The sequence below is a fragment of the Malurus melanocephalus genome, unplaced genomic scaffold (assembly GCF_030028575.1).
Source record: "Malurus melanocephalus ecotype Western Australia unplaced genomic scaffold, MMel_1.1 scaffold_2, whole genome shotgun sequence".
In the NCBI taxonomy this organism is placed as follows: Eukaryota; Metazoa; Chordata; class Aves; order Passeriformes; family Maluridae; genus Malurus; species Malurus melanocephalus.
The window spans coordinates 2,651,034-2,671,989 of record NW_026623234.1 but is presented as its reverse complement, the minus strand read 5'-3'; the positions used below and the strand labels follow the sequence as shown (position 1 = coordinate 2,671,989).

General features: G+C 37.2%; 1 protein-coding gene across 1 annotated transcript in view; it reads right to left on the bottom strand.

The window, feature by feature from the left end:
- Window positions 1-16,558, bottom strand: part of MYBPC3 (myosin binding protein C3) — a 58,134-nt gene extending 41,576 nt beyond the window's left edge. The window contains exons 1-9 of the mRNA XM_057364020.1: window positions 16,534-16,558; window positions 8,034-8,300; window positions 6,346-6,441; window positions 6,023-6,109; window positions 5,727-5,875; window positions 4,656-4,773; window positions 3,260-3,308; window positions 2,270-2,314; window positions 7-63 (exon numbers count right to left, since the gene is read on the bottom strand). Of these exons, the coding sequence (XP_057220003.1) occupies window positions 7-63; window positions 2,270-2,314; window positions 3,260-3,308; window positions 4,656-4,773; window positions 5,727-5,875; window positions 6,023-6,109; window positions 6,346-6,441; window positions 8,034-8,300; window positions 16,534-16,558 (893 nt within the window). The remainder of the gene's footprint in view (window positions 1-6; window positions 64-2,269; window positions 2,315-3,259; window positions 3,309-4,655; window positions 4,774-5,726; window positions 5,876-6,022; window positions 6,110-6,345; window positions 6,442-8,033; window positions 8,301-16,533) is intronic.
- Between the last annotated feature and the right edge of the window lie 4,398 nt (window positions 16,559-20,956).

Sequence of the window (20,956 nt, the reverse complement as noted above, 5' to 3'; positions counted from 1 at the left end):
ACTCACCTTTTTTTCAGTAGGGAGCTAAAATTAAACTCTGCCCCGTCGTCATGTCCCTCGGTACTGTACAGTAATAGAAAACCATAATTAGTTTCAGAGGGAAACGGGAATAGCTTGTGAGAATATAACAATAYATAGATGACATATTTTATTAGGGCAGTAGTAGATGGGTTTATAATGAATTAGAATGTGCATTGGCATGGAAGGTGACTTAAGTAGGCTTTGTGTTCATATTCTTTTGCATACAGGTTTAAAAAATATATATAATGAACTTGTACTTTTTCTGAACTGATTGTGTGTGAAGTTGTACATGGTATTAACTTGGCCATCATAYTGATTTGGAAAGTATTCATTATCATAAAGGTGTTGCAGAAGTTTCCCTCTTTCCTCCAGTTTTCAGGAGTGTGGATGTTTATACTTGGGGCATTATTTAATGAAGCTTTTTGTGGAACACCTTACAATCTAAAATCACCTTTTTTTAACCCAGGTATTAKCCCAGCTGTAAATGTTTCTTAAGGYTCTTTGTGRTACCAGAATTTATTACACCAGGAAAAGAAGTGTTCGTTCACTGGTGCTTGGGAGAATTGAAGGAGGAATTCTGTGATCTGGCTTTCATCCTGAGCTGAGGTTCAATGTGCATTTGTTCAACAAGCACAYGACAAGCAGTGCTGTGATGAGTTTTTTGCTGTGCAGTTCTGCCTGTTACATGTGGTGAGCTCTGATGGAATGCACAATATTCTTTTTAGTGTTCTGAGTCCAATGTGTTTTGTCTGTGCTTCTGAACATTTGAAGTCCCGACTGACTCTGAAAACAGCATAAAGTCACTACAAGAACTTCTTTAGATTCAATTCCTAAAATATCAGTTCAGGATTTTGTTATAAAAAGATTTGGGAACTACACTGGATTTCATGACTCCTGATTATTCCACTTAGGAAAAGAAAAAAAAACCAAAAACAAAACGGTTTTCCTTGCATTCAGACAGAGTTTAGAAAGCCCAAATTATTTTCTTCATCTCAGCCAGTCTACTATCATTAATGGTCAGCTGCTCCTTGACATCTCTGTTGTCTTGAATTTTCTATTCAGTTGTACTGCTGGTGCTTGTAGACCATAATGCTGCCTCTGGCAATATGCAATGTAGGAAAATTCAGTATTGCAGGAACAAGTATTTCTAAAAGTAACAAAACAGCCTGAACAGGTAAATGATGGGCATTTCAACAGTACTGTTAAAAATTGAAACAGAAACAAATGTCAAGCTTCTTATGCTGCTTGACAATATAAGGTTAAATAACAATTTAGAGTCTGTGTAATCTGAAATATGATGTGAAAAGAGATMTTTTATTTAAGAAAATACTGTTTTTACTTCTCTGATTACTTTCAGAATAGTGGAGTACTGGAAAGCTGGTATGAAGCTCAAACAGAGAAGTGTATTTTTGCCCTACTTTCAAAAGATTTGAAATGTTTGCAGGCATAAAATACACATAAAAAYGACTAGTGTAATCCCAAATTTGGAAAGGATTTGCTGTAAACAAATATTCAGTAAATCAGATCTACAACTGGGGGAATAACTATTCACCTTATTGCTTCACAAGTGGTAGTTATATCAAATTTTCAGGCAAGACCAGCAATCAAGGTTAAGCTTTTCTGAAGAATAAGACTCTAAAAATTGTTTTAACATGCATGTAGTTAGGTCTAATCTCTGAAATCCTGTTTTTGCTGTAGTAGAACACATTAGGACCAAAAGGCATAGAAGGAAAAGTTTAATGATAATATGATAAGGAGTGTGCCAGGAAACAACAGATTTTCACATATATTTGTGTTGGTACATTTCTGTGAGCAGCAGCAATTTTAGTCAGAATGTGCTCTGTAGAGAGGAAAGCATCTAAARCAGAGAGGGCAGACATGCATATAATTTAAAGTTACTTTTTTTCTTCTAACAATGGTGAGAAGATGCCACTTGCCAAACACATGCGTTTTCTGTAGATGAATCTGCCTCTCAGTCAGCTACCAAACTACTCTTTTCATTATTTATCTGTTTTATCTATCCTTTTATTCTCGAGTTTTATGCTTTTAATTTATTTTAAATTTATTTTTGTCTTACATTACTTCTTATTTGCATGTATTAATCTCATATAAATACTACACATTATAAACAAGGATTTATTTGGTATTTAAGTTGCAGCTCAATTCTGTAGGCTTTTTTTTTTTCCAAGCAGAGAGAGACAGTTCATTGTAAGACCTAATTTTGTCTGCTGACACAGACAGTGACTACCTGAGAAAGGCTGAAGTCATCCGTCTGCCCCCTCCTGCTAGGCTCCTGAGTGAGGGTATCAAAGACAAAGCTTCAGATTTCAACAGTTCAGTTCAAAATCTGGCTTCATTCTTACAGAAGAGACTGACAATCTGAACAGCTTGAAGCTGCTCAAACTTCACTCACTTTGAACTGATTYGGAATTCTTTTAATTGTGCCAACAAGAAGAGAAACTCTTGAAGTCTGCTTTYACTGCAGTGAAATAACACAGAGCAGTGATGCACTGAGTGTCCTCTGTCTTACACAGCATCACAGCTGCCTTTAGATGGACCTGACTGTGCATTCTGCAAGCCTGGTTTAATTCTTTGTGGCAAACATTAAAAAAACACAACTCACATAAAAACCAGGATTTGAAGGAAAATACTCATAGAATTGCCACAGATGATTTGTGCTCTTTGGTGAAACAGGTGTTGGAATATTTTGATCGAGTGGCTTTGCAAAAATACGTAAAAACTGAACCAAAACCTTATTTACTSTTGCATGAAGGAAGAAGAAACCACGTATTAATAATGTCTAAATAAAATTTAAAAAAACTAACTAATTTTGTGAATCTTACTAATAATAGGGAACATGGTTCCATTAAGAGATGCATCAGTTCAGAGACTATTAACGATCACAGTATCTTTTCCATCTCTATTGCTTGATATCTGGAGTTCTCTTTACAGGTCTGGAAAAAAGGTGCTGAAGTTCTTGTTACCATAATATACATTATTGATTGYCTAACTGAAGACAAGCATGATTATGACTCCAGTACAAAGTCTAAACTCTCTTAGGTGATCTCCAGGAGTTGTAGAGTATTCTAATAGTAGAAATATTTTCCTAGTAGACATCTGTACCTTTGTGTTTTTTTGTACAACAGCTTTGCTGGTAGCTGCTTTTGTCTGGGAAAGTGATGAATTCCACGTGGATGTGTAACCTGATCTAACTCAGGTTTCTGGTGTGTGTACTCACGTGCGTCGGAAGGCAGCTCGGATATCCARGTCTCCACTTGCAGGTGCTTCTGATGTGCCAAAAAGTAGTAAAGAAAAATGGGAGAGCAAGTCAAAATAATGCAAAAAAAAAAAAAAAGGTGCTATTTCTAAAGTTTTCCTTTGCAGGCATTTTAAAAATAATTGTTATATTGTAGATTAGGATTAATTGCATATTGAAAAATTAAAGCATCATCTTTAAACATGTAGCCTTCACTAGTTAGCTGTCAATATCATTATGGATTTTTTCTGTAATCTGATGAACTGTCTTTTCTCTTGCTTGTCAGTTCTGCTGCAAAAATCTAATTTCATCAGTGTTTTCACTGATGTAAGAGTATTTAAACCCTAACGAGAATATGACTGGACATCARCTGAATACTATTATTAATAATAAATGATAATCTGCCCTCTGAAAGCAAAAGTAAATTCCTGAAACTCTGTAGAGAGGTACAGAAACTTAATTGAGGATGCTGTAGGGAGAGGACTTTATTACTCTATTGATATAAATTGGGGCACTGTTGTTATGGGGAGAAAAAAACAAAACTGTTCTCATTTGCTGCTCTTAATTCTTATRTGTCCTACAGCCAGGTAGTGAAACTTCAAAAATTAATATTGCTGATCAAGTAACTTTGGTGTTTGCATTAGGTTTGATGGTAGTTAAAGATGCAGCCCCTTGAACAGAATTGCTGAAACAGGAAATGGTCCAAGCATTCAGCTCTCTCAGGTGGCCCATGCTTATACTGTTTTACTTGAACTCTTCCACACTAGGGGGAAATTGATGTGAAAATGTACTTCCTTTTCAATTTTTATGAACTTTTTGGTATAGCACTTGTGAAGGTGGCCCCATGCATTAGTTAAAATGAGTCATCTGATCTTAACACAATTTTATCTCACAAGGTGTTTCTGTGTGAGTTGAATTTATCAGGAAGGAAGGAAAAAGGAGTTGACAATAGTGTCACATGTCTAATTTTTTTTTTTTTCAAATAACCATTTTTAGTACTGAGCTTTTGTCAAAATAAGAATTAATTTATCTTCTATTCCAGTGGAATTAAACATAATGAAAGAATGAATTTGAAACCAGAATAAAGCCAGAGGAAAGGTGGGCAGTTTTACATCTTTCTGTGTGCTTTAAGAGCATCTCAGTCCTGACAGGATTGATGACCAAGTGATATTTCTAATGATCTGTATCTCTGTCAACCCATCCTTTTCTCATCTGTGGGCCTCTCTGGGTGCACCTTTAGATCCTCAGGTCTRTTCTTCAGATCTGTGCTTGTTTAGTAACCACTGTGTACTGGAAAGGATTGTTACTGGGGAGCAAAAAAAAAAAAACCAGGGGGCAGTAAGATTAAAAAAAAATACATGGTGGGAATTCATCTTACCATTGACTGTCAGGTTGAAACTAGAGCTATCAAACTTGTCCTTGGTAGACACCTCACATCTGTACCCTCCTGCAAAAGTCATGTTTGCTTCTATGATTTCCATTTCAAAGGTGTACACCTAGAACAGATACCAATGGTGCAATTAATAAGTCAGAAAATGAAATGGTGAAACACAGAGAGAGAGAAAGCGTGGGGAGAAATAGACAAGGGATKAACTATGTCCTTTTGTCCTTTTAGAACTAAGAACCTCCTGAGTGTCCAACTCATTACTTAAAAAAAAATACCTGTAAAGCCCCAATTCAATGGGCACAGCTAAAGAGTCCTGTCAGTTCAGGTATTCCCGAGGATACAAYGTTATATTGTCAAACTGTGCCAATTCCCCCACTAATGTACACACACTAATTGTATGTACATTGGGAACAGGAATAAAGCTTTCAGTGAGCAGTTACAACCTCTCCCCAGAATGTGTACAGTACATGCCAAAATTCAGCAGGAGTGGCTATGGTGTGAGCAGGTCTGTCCAGTTCCATCCAGGAGAGGGTAGCAGTGGTTCATGCACCACAGAGGATGCAAAGTCAGGGTACARATTCTTGTATTCCTGCTCGTGTATCTTCCAGCAAACTTGTGGTAAGAAATGGATCTTGCTCAGCTGCTTAAAACAGTCTAGACAGCACAAGTAGCAATAAATTCTAACACTAATAACAGAATGATTGATCTACTAAGACCAAGGCAGACCATACTAAAACAGTTGTCTGATACTGTTTTTACCTAAGTGTACCAAGTATCTGTTCCTTGAGATGAAGATGAAGGTAATCCTGCAGTAGATACTGAAGAACTATCCCTTAGACCCTCAGACATTTTCTCGTTTCTCCATAGATAAAATATGGAGGAGTCCATATGCAGAGTTTGTCTCTTTTCTGTGTGGTCAAAACCCAGACTCCCATGCATAAATAGAGCTTTGTGTATTGCTTTGGGAACCTTAACATCAAAACATTATGATTTTAGCTTATATTTTCCTCAGATTAAAAATTAATACCTAGCAGATTGAGAACCCTTTTCTGCCAATTGTACCTTGGTATTTCGATCATAATTGTCATGTAGCTGGAGATGTTTTCCCACTTTGCTTCCCAGGTCCATCCACTTTCCTTTGAACCATTTCACTGATGGCTTCTTCAGCAGRCTCTCACCTGCCACTTTGGCAGTGAATGTGATGCTTCCACCTTGTAGGAGAAGTAGGTTAAAATAAGATTATGAATAATGTTTAATTTATCTGTTACATTACTGCTGTCACCCTGTACCTGGAGAGTTGAATAGTCAAGCAGCAGGTGCAGTTTACAAACTTCACTTGACTGACATTTTGCACTCACCAACAGTAACTTCTCCATCCTGGGGTCGTGCCACAAAGAGCCCAATGGGGTCCAGGGGTTGTTCTGGTTGTGTCTCAGAAGATGAAACTGAAATAAGAAATGAAACTGAAAAATGCTGTTTAGAACTTTATTGCATCAACTTACATAGTGAATCAGTTAATGAATTAAAAAACTTCTCAGTAGATTTTTTTCTGCCTGTGAGATTCCTTATTCTTTATGCTCTGCTTTCATCTGTTGCCTCTGTCTCGCCCTAAGGAGCCACTGTGAATGTTCTTCCTTCTGCTATTAAACCAGACTTGATGAGAATATTCATTTTCTGTTACCTTCTGTGCTTTGGCTGCCTTCTGCTGGTGGAGCAGGTGACTCTGAGACAGCTGGGGCTGGAACAGCTTCTGCAGGAGTGATGGTCTCACTCTTTTCTGGAAATGAATGCAAGCCAAGATTAGAAAAATTCACATTTCCTCTTCCTTTCTGAAGAAGTTTTGCAAAAGAATGGTCTTTAATATATGTTAYGAAATTCAGAGAAATTAGCTGTGGTTTCCTCGAGCTTAGAGGATGTGCTGGAAGCAGAAGGGGCCTACTGAAGTTGGATGATGAGGCTTTTGCTGAGCTCAGAAAGAACTGATGCCTGTTTTCTTTYAATTTTACAGTCTTGATGTGTAGAAGCTTGTCAGCTGATGAATAATGCTATTATTTGTCACAGACATCAGTGGTCTAAGCAGAAAAGGTAATGAAAAATGATGTAATCACTATCTTTGTAAACAGTTTGCTTATTCATGAGATTTTAGCAATGCTGTTGGAATGTACTGTTACAAAGGCTATTGCTTGTGCAGCTTGGAATAAGATCTAGACACTGCTAGCAAACAATATGGATCAAGTATTTTAAAAATCCATCTGTGATTTCCTCCCCTGGCTTATGGAAGTTTGTGTCCACTCAGTTAAACCATGACCTCAGAGACAAATTCAGACAAATGCATTTGGCACAATGGAGAAGACAGAATTGTCTGAAAATGGAGTAGGAGTGAGCAACTGCAGCAGATGGAGGGAGGTAGAATTTCTTGAAATAGATCAGTTGTGGTAAGATACTTTATCCCTGTAGGTAGTGGAGCCACTTCCAAACAATAATGGACAATCCAGTTACTCTATAATATTACAAACTCTGCTCCTCTCTACTCCACAGCATTATTTGTAGGTTTTCTGCCCACAGCAGGCTTTACATGGAACTAACCTGAAAGACAATGAGGAAGCTATGACTAGCACAGTATGGATCTGTAAGGGATCTGGAAGGTCAAAATACTTCAAAAAATTAGTGATCTAGCCTAAGCATCTTCAGATAATTTTTCATGAGGAAATTCCATGGGATTTGACTCTCTTTATATTTATTTTGAAGAAAAGCYGGGGAAATTTCTTGGACTTCCCATCTAACTGGTCTTTTAATGCATACAGAGGTGGTAATGATAGGTCATACACAAACCATAAAAAGATTGCTCTCGGATTCAAGCCCCTCTTGAAATATGCATTTTTGTTAACAGATGATTTTGAGGTGATGGTTGGGAATGTTTGAGCTTCTAGAAACATTACAGCATAACCTGTAAATATTTTGTCAATTGTAAAAATTTTGTATTGAAATTAAATAGTTAAAAGAAAATACCATTCCTAAGATCAAGCATCTTAGTTTAGGTCAGGGTTAGGGTTAGATTAGCTTTGCTTTGTTTTTCAATCATTAAGTGTAAAAGCTTGACAGAATTATAAAGATGTAGGTTGGCATTTCCCCTGTGATCTCAAGGCTGTGAACTTCTGACACCTGGAAAGAGATTTCTTAGCCAGAGGAAATTTATTCCTCAGCTTCATATGAATTAATAGCTTCAAATAATTGGGCAAAACAGATGTACTGCTGGTAGAGAAATTTTACAGGGTTAAAAGAGGCTGATTTCCATGGGCCTTATTCATGAAGTTTGCATGTGAGACTGGAAATACTGAGGAAATCAGAATTGTTTAGGAAATGCTGTACCTGGCTCCTTGACCTTGAGTTCAAATTTGACCTTGGAGCTTCCAGCTATTACAGCATATGTCACATCATCTTCTTTTCCTACGTTGTTGATTGTCAGTGAATGCTTGTTTCCTTCTGTCTTGATGACATATTTTTCACTTTCAGTGATTTCTGTGCCAGCTCTCTGCCATTTCACCTTGATGCCAGATTTTTCTGTCTCTGCTTCAAACACGGCTGTGTTTCCGGCTGTCACCTCTGTTGTCTTCGGCTTCTTGGTAAACGCAGAAACTAAAAAAAGAGAGAGGGCTCACTAAAATCTGTTTTGCAGTTGTGGCATATCTGGTGTAGTCAGCTGTTGTGGCTGCAGCAGCTGTCTCCTTTCTCTCCCATCTGCCCATGCAAGTTATAAATTACAACACTTTCCACAGAGAAGTTGTGGAATTGTCTTTGAGTTTATTAAATTGTATCTGAGATCTTCTCCATATTGTCATGAAAAAACTGGAATGGATCGCAAACTCACCTCACTTTCTGTCTTCCCTTTTCTTTCCCCCCATAATGAGCTCTGATTTTTCCTAAGTGAATGTTTTGGTCTATGACAAGATGGCATGGTATATATTCTTACATATCAAGCTGTCTGCATTAATTACATGCACTTTTATTTAGAAATATTAATTTAGTCCTAACAGCTGTTTAATGTGGTTGTTACAGAGGATCAGGATCCATTCCTCAACAACATTGCAGTTTGTGCAGTAAGCTGTGCCCTAACACACCACAATGAATTAATGGTTCATCTTTAGTCCTTCTGTTTTGACTGATCAAGGCTTTGTGGACAGGGATTCACATTCCTGCGATGACTCTCATAAATTCATCTCAGCTAAAATAATATCGATTGTTATTTGTGTTCCAAAGATCACTTCAGCATTAAAAGTTGAAGTACTTGCCGATGTGACTCTACAGCAATTACTTTTCTAATTACTTGCAAGGTGGATTAAAATACTTCCTCAATGTGTCAAGAAAAGCTTAGGAAACTTGTAATGAGAATTAATGAAATTATTGGTATATAGGGTGAACAGATATAAACCAAATGATGTTTTACTTACATATGTAATCAAAGTAGCACAGCAGACAGGAAATTGTAAGCAAGTAAAGTATCATGATTTTGACCCATGAGTATCCTAATCTCTCTCAAAATTAGATTTTAGTAAGGTAACTTATTTTACTGATTTCTTTACCCTGATTGATTGAYTTATTTCTATTTCTTCCTCTTTATTTTGAATCAAGTTTTTAATTTTTGGCCTATGTTTCTTTCTTAATAAATCCTGTTATCTTGTTGTTAATTGCCATGAGCTATGTTCGTGTGTAAAAATACCAGCAATTAACATTCTGATTCATACACTGCATGGTGTTTTGTGCATCACTCTGCCATCGTTCTCTTGACTCACCCCTGTATAACTATGTTTTTATAAATATTAATAATGTAATCACATCCAATTTTATCGGTCACCTCTGTGACAAATTGTCTRTGGCTCTCCTACTCTGACTGCAACAAGAACTCTTCCAAACACGACAATGGTTATAATTAGCTTTGAACTTTTGATTCTGCTTTATAAAACTGAAAGGAACATGGAATKAAAATATATTTTTTTAAAAGTTTATATTCATGTTCAAACAGGTGCTTCAGTTCATGYATATGGTATATTATTAATAATACCATCTGTTCACTTTAGAAAAATCTCTATTCCTGTAACATTTCCTCAGACTGCATAAATTTGTTGACCTTAGTGGAGTTACACCTGCAAAGATTTCATCTGATGGTCTTTAGCCATAATACAATTCATGCTTCTTGCATTGTTTTGCAAAGGATTCAAAACTCCTTAAGCATCATTTGAAGCATGAATTACAAATAATTTTAGAATTTAGTAAATATTGAATTTTGCTTTTCTTTGTTACATAAAAATCTAAGTTTCATTTTTGCAATTTCTTCYCCCCTCCTTTATATATCTGATGAAAAAAAGAATTTCCAGTGAGCCTATAAAAGCCTTGACTGAACTCCTGTTTTATTCTTCTGTACACCTTCCTTCCCTGTTAAAAGTGTGTGAAATTCCCTCTGGGAGTGCAGTGTTCCTGCATGSTTGCAACTAAGTATTTTTCTAATCCGGTGCAATAGTTCTTAAGAAATATAAAGCTTTGCAGAACCACAGCGGGCTGTCTGCTCTCAGCTGCACACCTTTGATGCTGCATTGCMCTTCCCCAAATCCCACAGCAGGGAGTACACTGATGCAGTGTGCCGTGAATAATTGCAGGAGGGTTCCTGTGGCAGCAGCTGCACACACAGGATTCAAAAGATGCAAAGGTGGCTACTGCACAGTGGGGAGACCCATCAGCTCTGGAACCCACTCCTGGAATCCACTGCTGGCTGTCTCCTCTCCCTGGGAYTCTACAGACAGAGCAGCAAAGGGCCATGCTTTTGGTCTCAGACTGCTATTATCATCACTCTTCCATTTAAGCACAAAAGAATCTATAAATATATTAATTACCTAACAGCAAAGTGATGTGTAAAAGTTCCAGCCTCCAACCACAGGGTTTCATGACCTGCATWCTTGGAAGTAACTCTCTGATCTGCTGCACACCCTGCAAAGTGATTAATTTTCTTACATTTGCTTTAGATGACTCAACAAGAACAAAACTGCTGGCGAGAATACGGTGAGAAAACTCCACCACCACATAACATTTAGGAAATCTAAACACATACGTAGAAGTTTGTAAGTAGTCTCCTTGTATTCCCTCCCCTCCCCCTTTTCTTGCCAAAAGGCACACTTTAACTCCAACTTAAAATGATTGTGAATATTTCTGGAGAAGCACAAAATTGGAAAAGCCCAAAATCTCCCATGAACAAAGGCCTGCAAGAGCAGTTGTTGTGTACCCACTTTTCAGGTAAAGGAGACTCAGGTTTTCAATGAGWCTTTTTCCTGTACTTGAGATTCAGTCAGTGGGGAGCAGTGTCCAAAGTGGCTTCTCCCTGCCCTTCTGTATTCCCTTTCATCTTTCACTGCTCTATTTGCAAAGGGAAACTAAAGATGAAGGGCTGGAGATTTTACARGAAATTGCTCAGCAATCTCTCTTCTCCAGCAAGACAAACACGTGAAGAGAATAACATAACTTTTCATTTTGGKGAAAAAACTGGCTGCTTAACAAAATAAATAGTTATTTCCCACCCCTTTATAGTGGTTGCTACTTTAAGTAACACGTAAATCCAAGTTGACCAGAAGTTTTCTTTTTCTCACGCAGTTATACCAATCTAATTCAGCTCTCTCCTCATTAGGAACAATCCTAAACACCTCCATTCAGAACTTCTGCTCTTCTGAGAACGACGCTTTTGCCTGCTTTTGTCAGAAACACATTCCCCATCTGGCACTCTCTCTCATGTCAACATTTGGTTTCTACCCAGATGTACCTCTGAGTTCCATGTGTCCATCCCATACTCTAAACACTCTGGAATGTTCAACACTTCACTTCTCATATCCCAGGCCTTCCTAATCACTTCTTGCTTCCATAATGCAAACACACTCACATAATTTCTGAGTAACATAAACCAGCAACTTTTACCCCAGGCAGAGGAGGAAACAGCTGTGTGTGGTTTGCATTTATCTTGCAGAAACTTCTTGGTGGTTAATGCTGCAGCTACCAGAACTTGCATCCTCTAAAACCCTCGAAACACCTGAAGATGTACATATCACCCRTGAAACTGTGTATGTTACATGAGTTACAGCTTAATTGGTCAGGAGTAAAACCTCTGTTTGCTGGTCTGTGATTAGACTGTTTTGACAATTTATTAGTAGGTCTTTCAACCATTTCTTTGGGTCAAATTAAACAGGAATGAAATMATTTAAGTTCCAAAACTAATTTTCTGTACTGTTCACCAAAGTAAAATAACAAAACTAGAATTCTGCCATTATTCTCCTGGCATTTATTAAATCTTCATATTAACACTTTGATGCCTTCTCCTTTACTTTCTGACCTGCTTTAAAGCAGTGTTCTTCTAACATCCATCATCAAACAAATTTGCTATTATGTTTCAAATATTTTTCATACTTTCTTGTGCAAAAACCAAGAAGTGTCTAAGCTACTACCAAGGTTGCTATCTATTGTACTAATAATTATTTCCTTTACTCTTTTGTTGAACTTTCCATCTATTTACTGGGCTTTTATTTTATTAATGTTTTGAGGCAGACTTTTTCTGTCTTTGTACAGCATTACATTTTTAGTAGGTAGCTACTAAGTACTGTTGTATCTCTAATAAGAATAAAAATTAGTATTAGTACTAGAAGCTAGAAGAGCAATTCTTCTTTCATTATTGTCAGAAAAAGTGAAGGTAAGGTATGTAGTAAAATAAATGTCTAAATTACCAAAATAAGTTCATTTTCTGGCAACATTCCTTAAATAATAGGGCTTGTTAGGAATCACAAGCATCAGCTGAAGACCCGTTCCTAAAATAATGGAATTTCAAARTATGTGTGAAGTACGTGAAATAAAAGTGAGGAAGAAGTGTGGATTCTACAAGAGCGATTTTAACTAGATTCATTGGTAGAGRAGGATGTGTGTTAGATGACATTTTCAAATGATATTTCAGCCATTCTGAAATAAAAGCTGGTAAAGATATAAATTCTTGAGGAGATTCTAATGTATCTGGTTTAATGCAGATGCTAGGAACTACAGCAGAAATTTGTGATGACTGAAATTAGACAAAATAATCACAGGTTTCTCCCACAAAGCTGAGTTATCTTACTGCACATGATGTGTATTTAGTGTTAAAATATGTATTGGTCAGTATATTTAATTAGTATTACAAAAGTAGTATTAGCTTTTGGAGTTCTTTAATTTGTTAAAATTTCACATTGAAAATTGATCTTTGCTTACACTTGGCATCTACTTCTCCTTCCACACCATTTGCTCTTCCWTTGAGTTGAAAGCCAAACTGGGGATAAGCAGACAGCAGTGGCAGAGCTTGTAAATTCCTTTCTGAGGAACTAAATAAAGATGCTGCACATTCCTCGGTCAGGGCCTAAGTGGCTTCTTGCAATTACAAGCTTAATCATTCCGTGATCCAAAAGCTATGGAACGACTCAATCTTATCATTCCTTGCCTACTTCAGCAGCTGAGATTGCGAATTCCTGCARCATGAGCAACAGGCGAGGAATAGTTCCACTAATCAGAGTCACCTCTCTATGCATCCATCATACTTTCTAGAATGGGGATAGGAATGTTCAGTTTGGTTTGAATCTTAACTTACAAAAGAGGGAAACATATCTGCGTGAATTCAGGTTTTTTCTGCATTCCTCTGGTGCATAGAAGTTCGTGGCAGTACTTTGTTGTGCTAGATGCTTGCACATGTAAAAGAATGATACTATAGTCAAACTAAAATTCTGCAGTTTACTCTTCATTGTGCAATATTGATTATTATGAAAGSCTCTGTGTACTTAGAAGTTATTTGGAAATACTTGATGAATTTTCCTATGTGAACTGCAAAATCTAGACTTCTCAATCTATAAAGTATATGAATTAAAGTTGACTGATTTTCTGAAAAGGTGATGCAGACTTCTCAATTTCCAGCTGTAGCAGGGCACATGTTTCTCACTGAGTCCCATTTATCTACTAAATCTGGTGTTTCAGAAGTCAGCTATTTCCTCACAATGTCAGAAAATATTGTTAGGAAAATGGCTGGGGTTTTTTTAAGCTTTCTGAATTTTCAGAATAAAAAAATGAACAAAATTTTCTAAACAGTGAGCCTTTGAACAAATCCTAACTATTACACATTTAAATCAAAGGGAGAAGAACATAAAGTTTCTGCAACAGAATCCTGCAAAAAGTGATGCTTTCCAAAGTTTGAATGCTTGCTCTRACAATAAATTCTCACAGGTCTTCTAAATCCTGTTGCTCTTGTGGATGGTACAGATTTTCCGGACGGCTAAGATACTTCTTTTGTCATTCTTGAAATAAAAAGGGTATTATAGCCTGAAGTATTTTAATTGGTCAGTTTAAAGTAAAATAATGTCCTTTGGAAAATCTACTTCATCACAGAATTGTAGGTTTAATCATTTATAGAAATTGTTTGGGTTTTTTATTTTTGGTGGGATTTTTGGTGGTGGGTTTTTTTTTTTTTTTTTTTTTTTTTTTTTTTTTTTTTTTTTTTTTTTTTTTTTAACATGTTAAAAGGCCCACTAAACCGGCAGATTTCAACAGAATATCTCTGATCATTCTTTGACATASAGAATTTTCTTTTACCTGTACACCCAATGCACATATTTCAGTAACACACATGATACACTTCTTTGGGCTCCTCAGTAATCTAACTATATGGTGTGAGAAGGCAGGAATTGTGATTTATCCAAGTATGAACTGCCCAATTGTTATTGATCCCTCCTGAGATRGTGCTCCACATTATTCCATCTTGAAATGGCTTGAACTATATAAACAACATGAAATAGAAAACCAAGGGGATTAGTGTCTCCTGGGAGACTGAGAAGATCCTCTCTAAAAGTTATGGGGCATGTGACTGGTTCTGTCTCGGTCTGAGTGGGTAATGAGAGCTTTTCCTCCCCCTGCTGTGATAATCCCAGTGTTTGGTCTGGTTTGTTCATAWGAACTGTGTAGGACTGGTGGTGTTAGACACCTGTTAGGTTCCTCTGGAGAAATAAGCTGGAATAGAATTTCTCCTCACCATTAGCCAGCAAAAGCAGGCATCTTCACAGGGRCATTGCTTCTCATCCATGGAGAATGAAAATGTTAATTTAAAGGCAGTTAAAAAATTAGAAATCAGAAGACACARCACCAAGGTGATCACATCGTCAAATTTTCCTCCTCTATTGTATTTTTTGTCTGCATTCCATTAGATATTTCAAGAAAACTTAAAAATCATGTGATTTTAGAAACAGACTGTGAGTATAAATTTCTTTTTTTGGGGGGTGATTAGTGAACTGTTACAGATTGTATTTTCAAGGCTTTGTCTACAATTACAAGATCTAATATATATTTCTATTTTTATATTCAAATCTACTYACATCAGCAATTGTAGCCTTATGAATATGAAATTATGTTATATTTGTAATAAAATTGAAGGATTGGTGACACCACTGCTTCTTTGGGGTATCATATAGAGGGAACATACAGAATCCTGTTGGAGTAAACAATTATTTAGTGCTTTACAGACTGTAATGGGAGAGCCTCAGGATGTGTAGTGGCTCTGCCTCTGGCAGCAGCSGATTCCAAATATTTTGGTCAAATGAAGGCTCATCTTAACAAGTTCTTTTGTTACAGCAACCACAGGAGAYTTTCTCATTGGTCAAACTAAGAGGAGGCTGATGCCTCTGCAAAGCACAAAGGCCACTATTAATGTGTCCCCAGCTGCTGCTGGCACACTCTGCAAACTGCACATCATCAAAGCCACGTGCACCTTGTCCTGTGCATTCAGGCAGGGACGATTCTGGCATCAATGCAGTGACAGCTCCAAAACGAAGAATCCCAGATTTAGTAGAAATTTCTCCAGCTTTATATACTGAATATCTTTGCACTTGACAAACAATCATAAGTTCAGTTCTTGTAATTATTTTTTCCAAACTTGCTTATGGACACCTGATGCATCTTCTCTGCAGGTATCCTGAAGCTAAACTGTCTCTACCTTTTCTTCCCAAACTCTCCTCCTCTCCAAAACACCAGATCCATTGCACCTTGCATCCCATCCTAGGCCTCCCCTATATGGGCAGCACCTGAGTGATTCGTTATTTTAAATTTAAATTATTTAGATTTTAAATTAAAACATGTGTAAATCTGAAATACTTTCCTGGCATTTTTCACTGTGGCTCTGTGACCTTGACTTTCTAAAAAAGGCTACTTGTCCTCTGGCTCAAGGGGAAAGGATGGAGGAGGGTGGGGGAAAAGAAATTGCCAATTTTCTTCCCAGTACGATGCTGTTTTTTTTTCCTAGAGTTCTATTGTCACTGGTTGGAAGAACTAGAAAGAATAAGCTCTAAACCAGGTGCTGTTTTCTGTCATTTTCACAGAGATTTCACTAACAATAAATACCATTAAATTTTGCCAATAACATGTCTACAAATTGTCAGGGGAAAAAAACCCCAAACCTAAAATAAAAGCAGGAGAGGTTAATTCCATTTAGCTGTCTAAGAGAGAGTACAAGCCTTTTAAATTTTTTTCCSAGAGTYCTAAARTCCTAGGAAAGGAAATGAGAAATTAAAAAGATCTGAGGATTAAATGTGTTTCACTTCTATTTTTTTCTCATCCAAAGTCTCTTGAGAAAATTCTYTGGCTGAGGGTTATCAAACCAATTAGTTATTTCTCTGCAAGATCACTCAATATCTCTTAAGTTGATAACYTGATAAAATAAAATTTCTTTTTCCTGTCTATTTTTTTGTCCCACTGAGGCATCTCATTTCTCTAGAATACATAATCTACTCACATTTTCCCTGTCAAGCAGTTCTTAGTTTTGTCTGTCAGTTATGATCCTTACCTGTTTTCTTTCCAGGCTCTGGCATCTTTGCGGTGTTTCTGAGCTCCCAGTTGTATCTGGGAGGCAGGGAATGAGTTACACGGGAATGTGGCTGCAGGGCTTTTGAGACCCCCTAAAGAGCAGTGGATGGGAGCCCCCATCCTGCTCCTCCCCCTTGATCCCCCAGTGTTGTCAACTCCGGCTCCTTATCAACCTCAGGGCACGCTTGCCAGGCTCCATCACTGGGATAAATATAGCCAGGAGCAGAGAGCCCAACCATGGGCTGGCCACCACGGCTCTGGGATCAACCAGAGCAGGGMACAGTGCTGCACATGCCTACAGGACATTTTCCAGCTTGCATTAAGAATTCCAGCACTGCTGTGTTTATAGGGCATTCAGCAAACTAGATCTGATGGATGCATCTCCTGTGAGCTGCTCCTACTTACTCTCAGTGTGTATTTGCTTACACTCTCACTACTCATTCCAGTTATTGTTATTGTTATAACTGGGTCAGAGCTGGACAGCCCCGCAGTAACTGGTTTTCTTGTTTCTTTTTTTAGCTCTTCTACCAAAGACTGTGTTGTAGAACTAACTGTGAGTCTTAAGGAAAGAACACTTTTTTGCAGAGACACACATTACTGACATTTGCAGTCACAAGTAGAAAGCATGACACTACTGAAATAGTTCCAGTCCTCCCTCCCCATCCACCCACTTGATCCACAGCATACATTTCTTGATAACTAGCAAGTTTCTTTTTCTTCTTRTAAATATCATTTAAAAATAGTTCCAAGGTTATGTTTTACACCTCTAAAAGTTTCGATTTTGCTTAACCATATAGAAAAGATCTGGGGAAAAATGTCACTTGTATGGCCGTATCACACTCACTTGTATGGCCATTTCACACTCCAATCATTACTTCTTATTTATTCATACATTTGGCATATGCCAAAATAGTAAGAGTGGACAATCATTCTTGTATTGACTTGATAATATATCCATTTTGAGTTTTAAGCTTTACCAGAAATACTCTGCAGCTATTTTAGCCACCACTAGTATTAAAAAAAAAAAACTTAAAAAACAAAGAAATAGTGCAGTTAAATTTTTTTTCAGCTTACTATCCTGTAAAAAAACTCATTTAAAAGCATGTAATCTTTTAGCATGGAGCTCAGAATAGATCAGTGTGCATGCAGCTCACCAGTCACTGCACTTTGTGTCTGTCTTTCACATCTGACTCTTGGTWGGCTGATAGGACAAATGTGAACAAGCAAGAACGACTGCTGATACCTCTCCTGATTTTGGGCCAAATATTTCCTCCCCTTCCCTTATATACAAACTCTTTAAAATGCAGACTTGTGGTATTTATCATCCACACCAAGCCTGTATTTGTTCACTGAGAGTGAACAGCAGAAGGTGTTTAAAAGCAGGAACTGGGAATCTTGGAATAATTCAACATAGGTTAATGCATGCCTAACACAGAATTAATTCTTAATTTCAATAAATATCAAGTACATCTTAGATATTTTTCCAAATATTTTAGAACACTTAATATTATTAATTCACCTAAATGCTAATTTCTCTCTAAAATGACATTAACTACTTAATTCCAATAGGGGCGATTCCACTGTCAAAATGCATATATTAAAAATAGGAATTCTATTATTGATTCTGAATTTTCCAGCTTTTATTKTAATGTCCTCTTGTTCTGGGAGAAAAGAAATGGCCATTTAGTGTCTAACTGTTGTTTTTATTGCAGTATCTCAATTTTTTTAGGAAAAAAATACAGTTGTGTATTTTACAGTTGTACAATAAAACACTTTTATCATTGACATTACATACAGAAGCTTTTTCCTTTATTTGCCTTTCTCCTTTGTTAATTTTTTGTCTTTAAGTTTGTCAGGCATGCATCTCACAATGACATGTCTGAAGGAGGTCACTACTGTCACTTTGACAGCGATGGAAATGTCCTGTTTCCTCCAGGGCAAATGGGGAGTTCAAACTGCCATCACATGGCTTGCAGAATAATTGTGTTTTTATGTCTCCCTGGAAATCTGTGGGATAATCTAAGTTGTGTTTCCATTCAAAGTATATACAGTCAGTTATCAGACTGAATTTTAAGGGTGTGTTGTTTAAGGACAGTATTACAATAGCAATCTACCAGCCATTATTTCCTGGGGAATTTGGAAGAAGTTTATGCCAATCAAAAGATCTAATATGCCAGGAGATCAAGCTGCTAAATATACATAGGATGGTGAAGCATTTGCACTGTGGAAAGGAAAGGAAAGCTAAACAATATACTCTGCATTTCCTCATTAGCATGAGGGGTRTGTTCACCCCAGCAATGCTCGTTGGGATGATGTAAATAACTTTATCCTGTTTTGAAATCTCTTTTGCTTATTTATCGCAGATACTTAGAAAATATTTTAGACTTGAAGAGTTATGGGCTCTCGTATGTGCTTGGAACCTCTTCTCAATGCATTTAATGTTTCCCAAACTTTTTATCTGTTTTTTTTTTTCTATGTTTAGATAAATATTCCTTACTTAGCGAGATTGTAGCATTTCCCTTTAAATGAATGGAGTTTCCACCTACGACAACACCTATAATTTTCATTGGGTGTCCCTTTTTCTGGATTTCATTTTACATAGTTCATATCTTTCTCATTGTAAATTTGATTTTTTCTGTAAATATTTAGCAATATCGTTTTCATTTGCTGTGCATCTGTACTACATGTAACTTTTTAAGTGGACTTAATTCTGACTATTTTTGTGCTCAAAATCAGGCATACTCAATTGAAGTACTGTGGTGAGTRTTTAGCTGATTATTCTCAAGATACTTTCCAAGATTCAGAATGAAGTCAGTCTGGGTAAGGTATGAGATATTTCTTCCCCACAATGAGACAGAGATGTGAGGATTTAGTCTGATGCAGGGAAATGATCCTAATCCGATAACAACTTCACAAATTTTGTGATTTTCAGTGTTATTTAAAGTAATATTTTAAATATATTGCCATGTTCAAAACTGGGCAAAATGAATGTTTTGTCTGCTATTGCACCTTAGGTTACCAGGTGGCAGCATTGTTGTAATAGTAAACTTTTTTCTAGTATTTTCTATATTATATTAAATTATTATATTCATTTCTATTAATTGAGATGATATGGTATTTTTTTTTTGGCTGCCTTTAGTAACAAAACTGCTACACAAATGAAATACCTAATTGCAGTAGCTACACTAACCTAAAACAGATGTGTAGCTAGCTAAAACAGATGTATAGTGAGTGGATTGTGGTAACTACTTTCCAATGCACTACAACACCAGATAATTGCTTAGAAAATGTGTGAAATTTCATCCTCTATTCAAATGAAACTGTTCAGCTTTTTGATGTACAGGAACAGTGAAACAACATGTAATAAATGTCTCAGGGCCTGTGCTCAAAGAGTGAGTGAGAGTGAAAATTCTTCCTTGTCAGAAGAATCATTCTGAAATTAGTGCTCCATGCTTCAGATGGTGGCTTTCACCACGTGATTCAAAATCAAATTCAAAAATGACAGTAATAGTTGGCCTGCAGTGAGTGAGTGACAGGCTGAGTGATTTTGGATAGTTGCACCATGGCTTACACAGAGAAACCCAAGGATTTATTATTTATAGCCRAACTTAACAGCACCTCCTTCTAGTAAGATTATCCAGCTTCTTATTAAAAGGCTCTGTGTATTTAGGTGGTTGTGACTTTGCCTAAATGTAGCTATTCAGGCAGAAAGTCTATATATCACTTTTCTATTTTGGACTTCTTTTCCTGGTAGTTTCTGTCATGCCATTTAATTTTTTGTCTCTATCTCTGATTATTTTCCTCTCTGCCTCTGTTTTGTTTTATGAAAATGCCACCTCCTCCGTGGTTCGGCAGTTTCTGAGGACAAGGCAGTGAAATTGTCTCTCCGTGGCTGCAGCTTTGCTGCTGGGAATGGTGGCACAGCTGAGGTGGCTCAGTGGGTACAGACCCAGCAGGACTCGCTCACTGAAGTGCTCATGGAATTATAGACTGTCCTGAGCTGGATCCACAAGGATCATCCAGCCCAGAGCTGACTTTGCACAGGACAGCCCCAACACTCACCCCATGTGCCTGAGCATTGTCYGAATGCTTCYTGAACTCTGTCAGGCTGGTGCTGTGACCACTTCCCTGGGGAGCCTGTTCCAGTGCCCAGCCACCCTCTGGGTGAAGAATCTGTTCCCAATATCCAACCTAAACMTCCCTGTTTCCTTTGAGTTTTTGAAGCACAGAGCACTGCTGTGTACAGTGCAAAGCCGCTTGGCCTTACTGACAGAACTTGAGTTCACAAGGACTTACGAGATTTGGGAAATGCTGCTCMTGCTTATTCGAGCTTTCCTCTGCTAGGGATACAACCATTTTGTATCCCTACCCTTTGCACTCCATATTTGAGCTTTTTCTGTGTA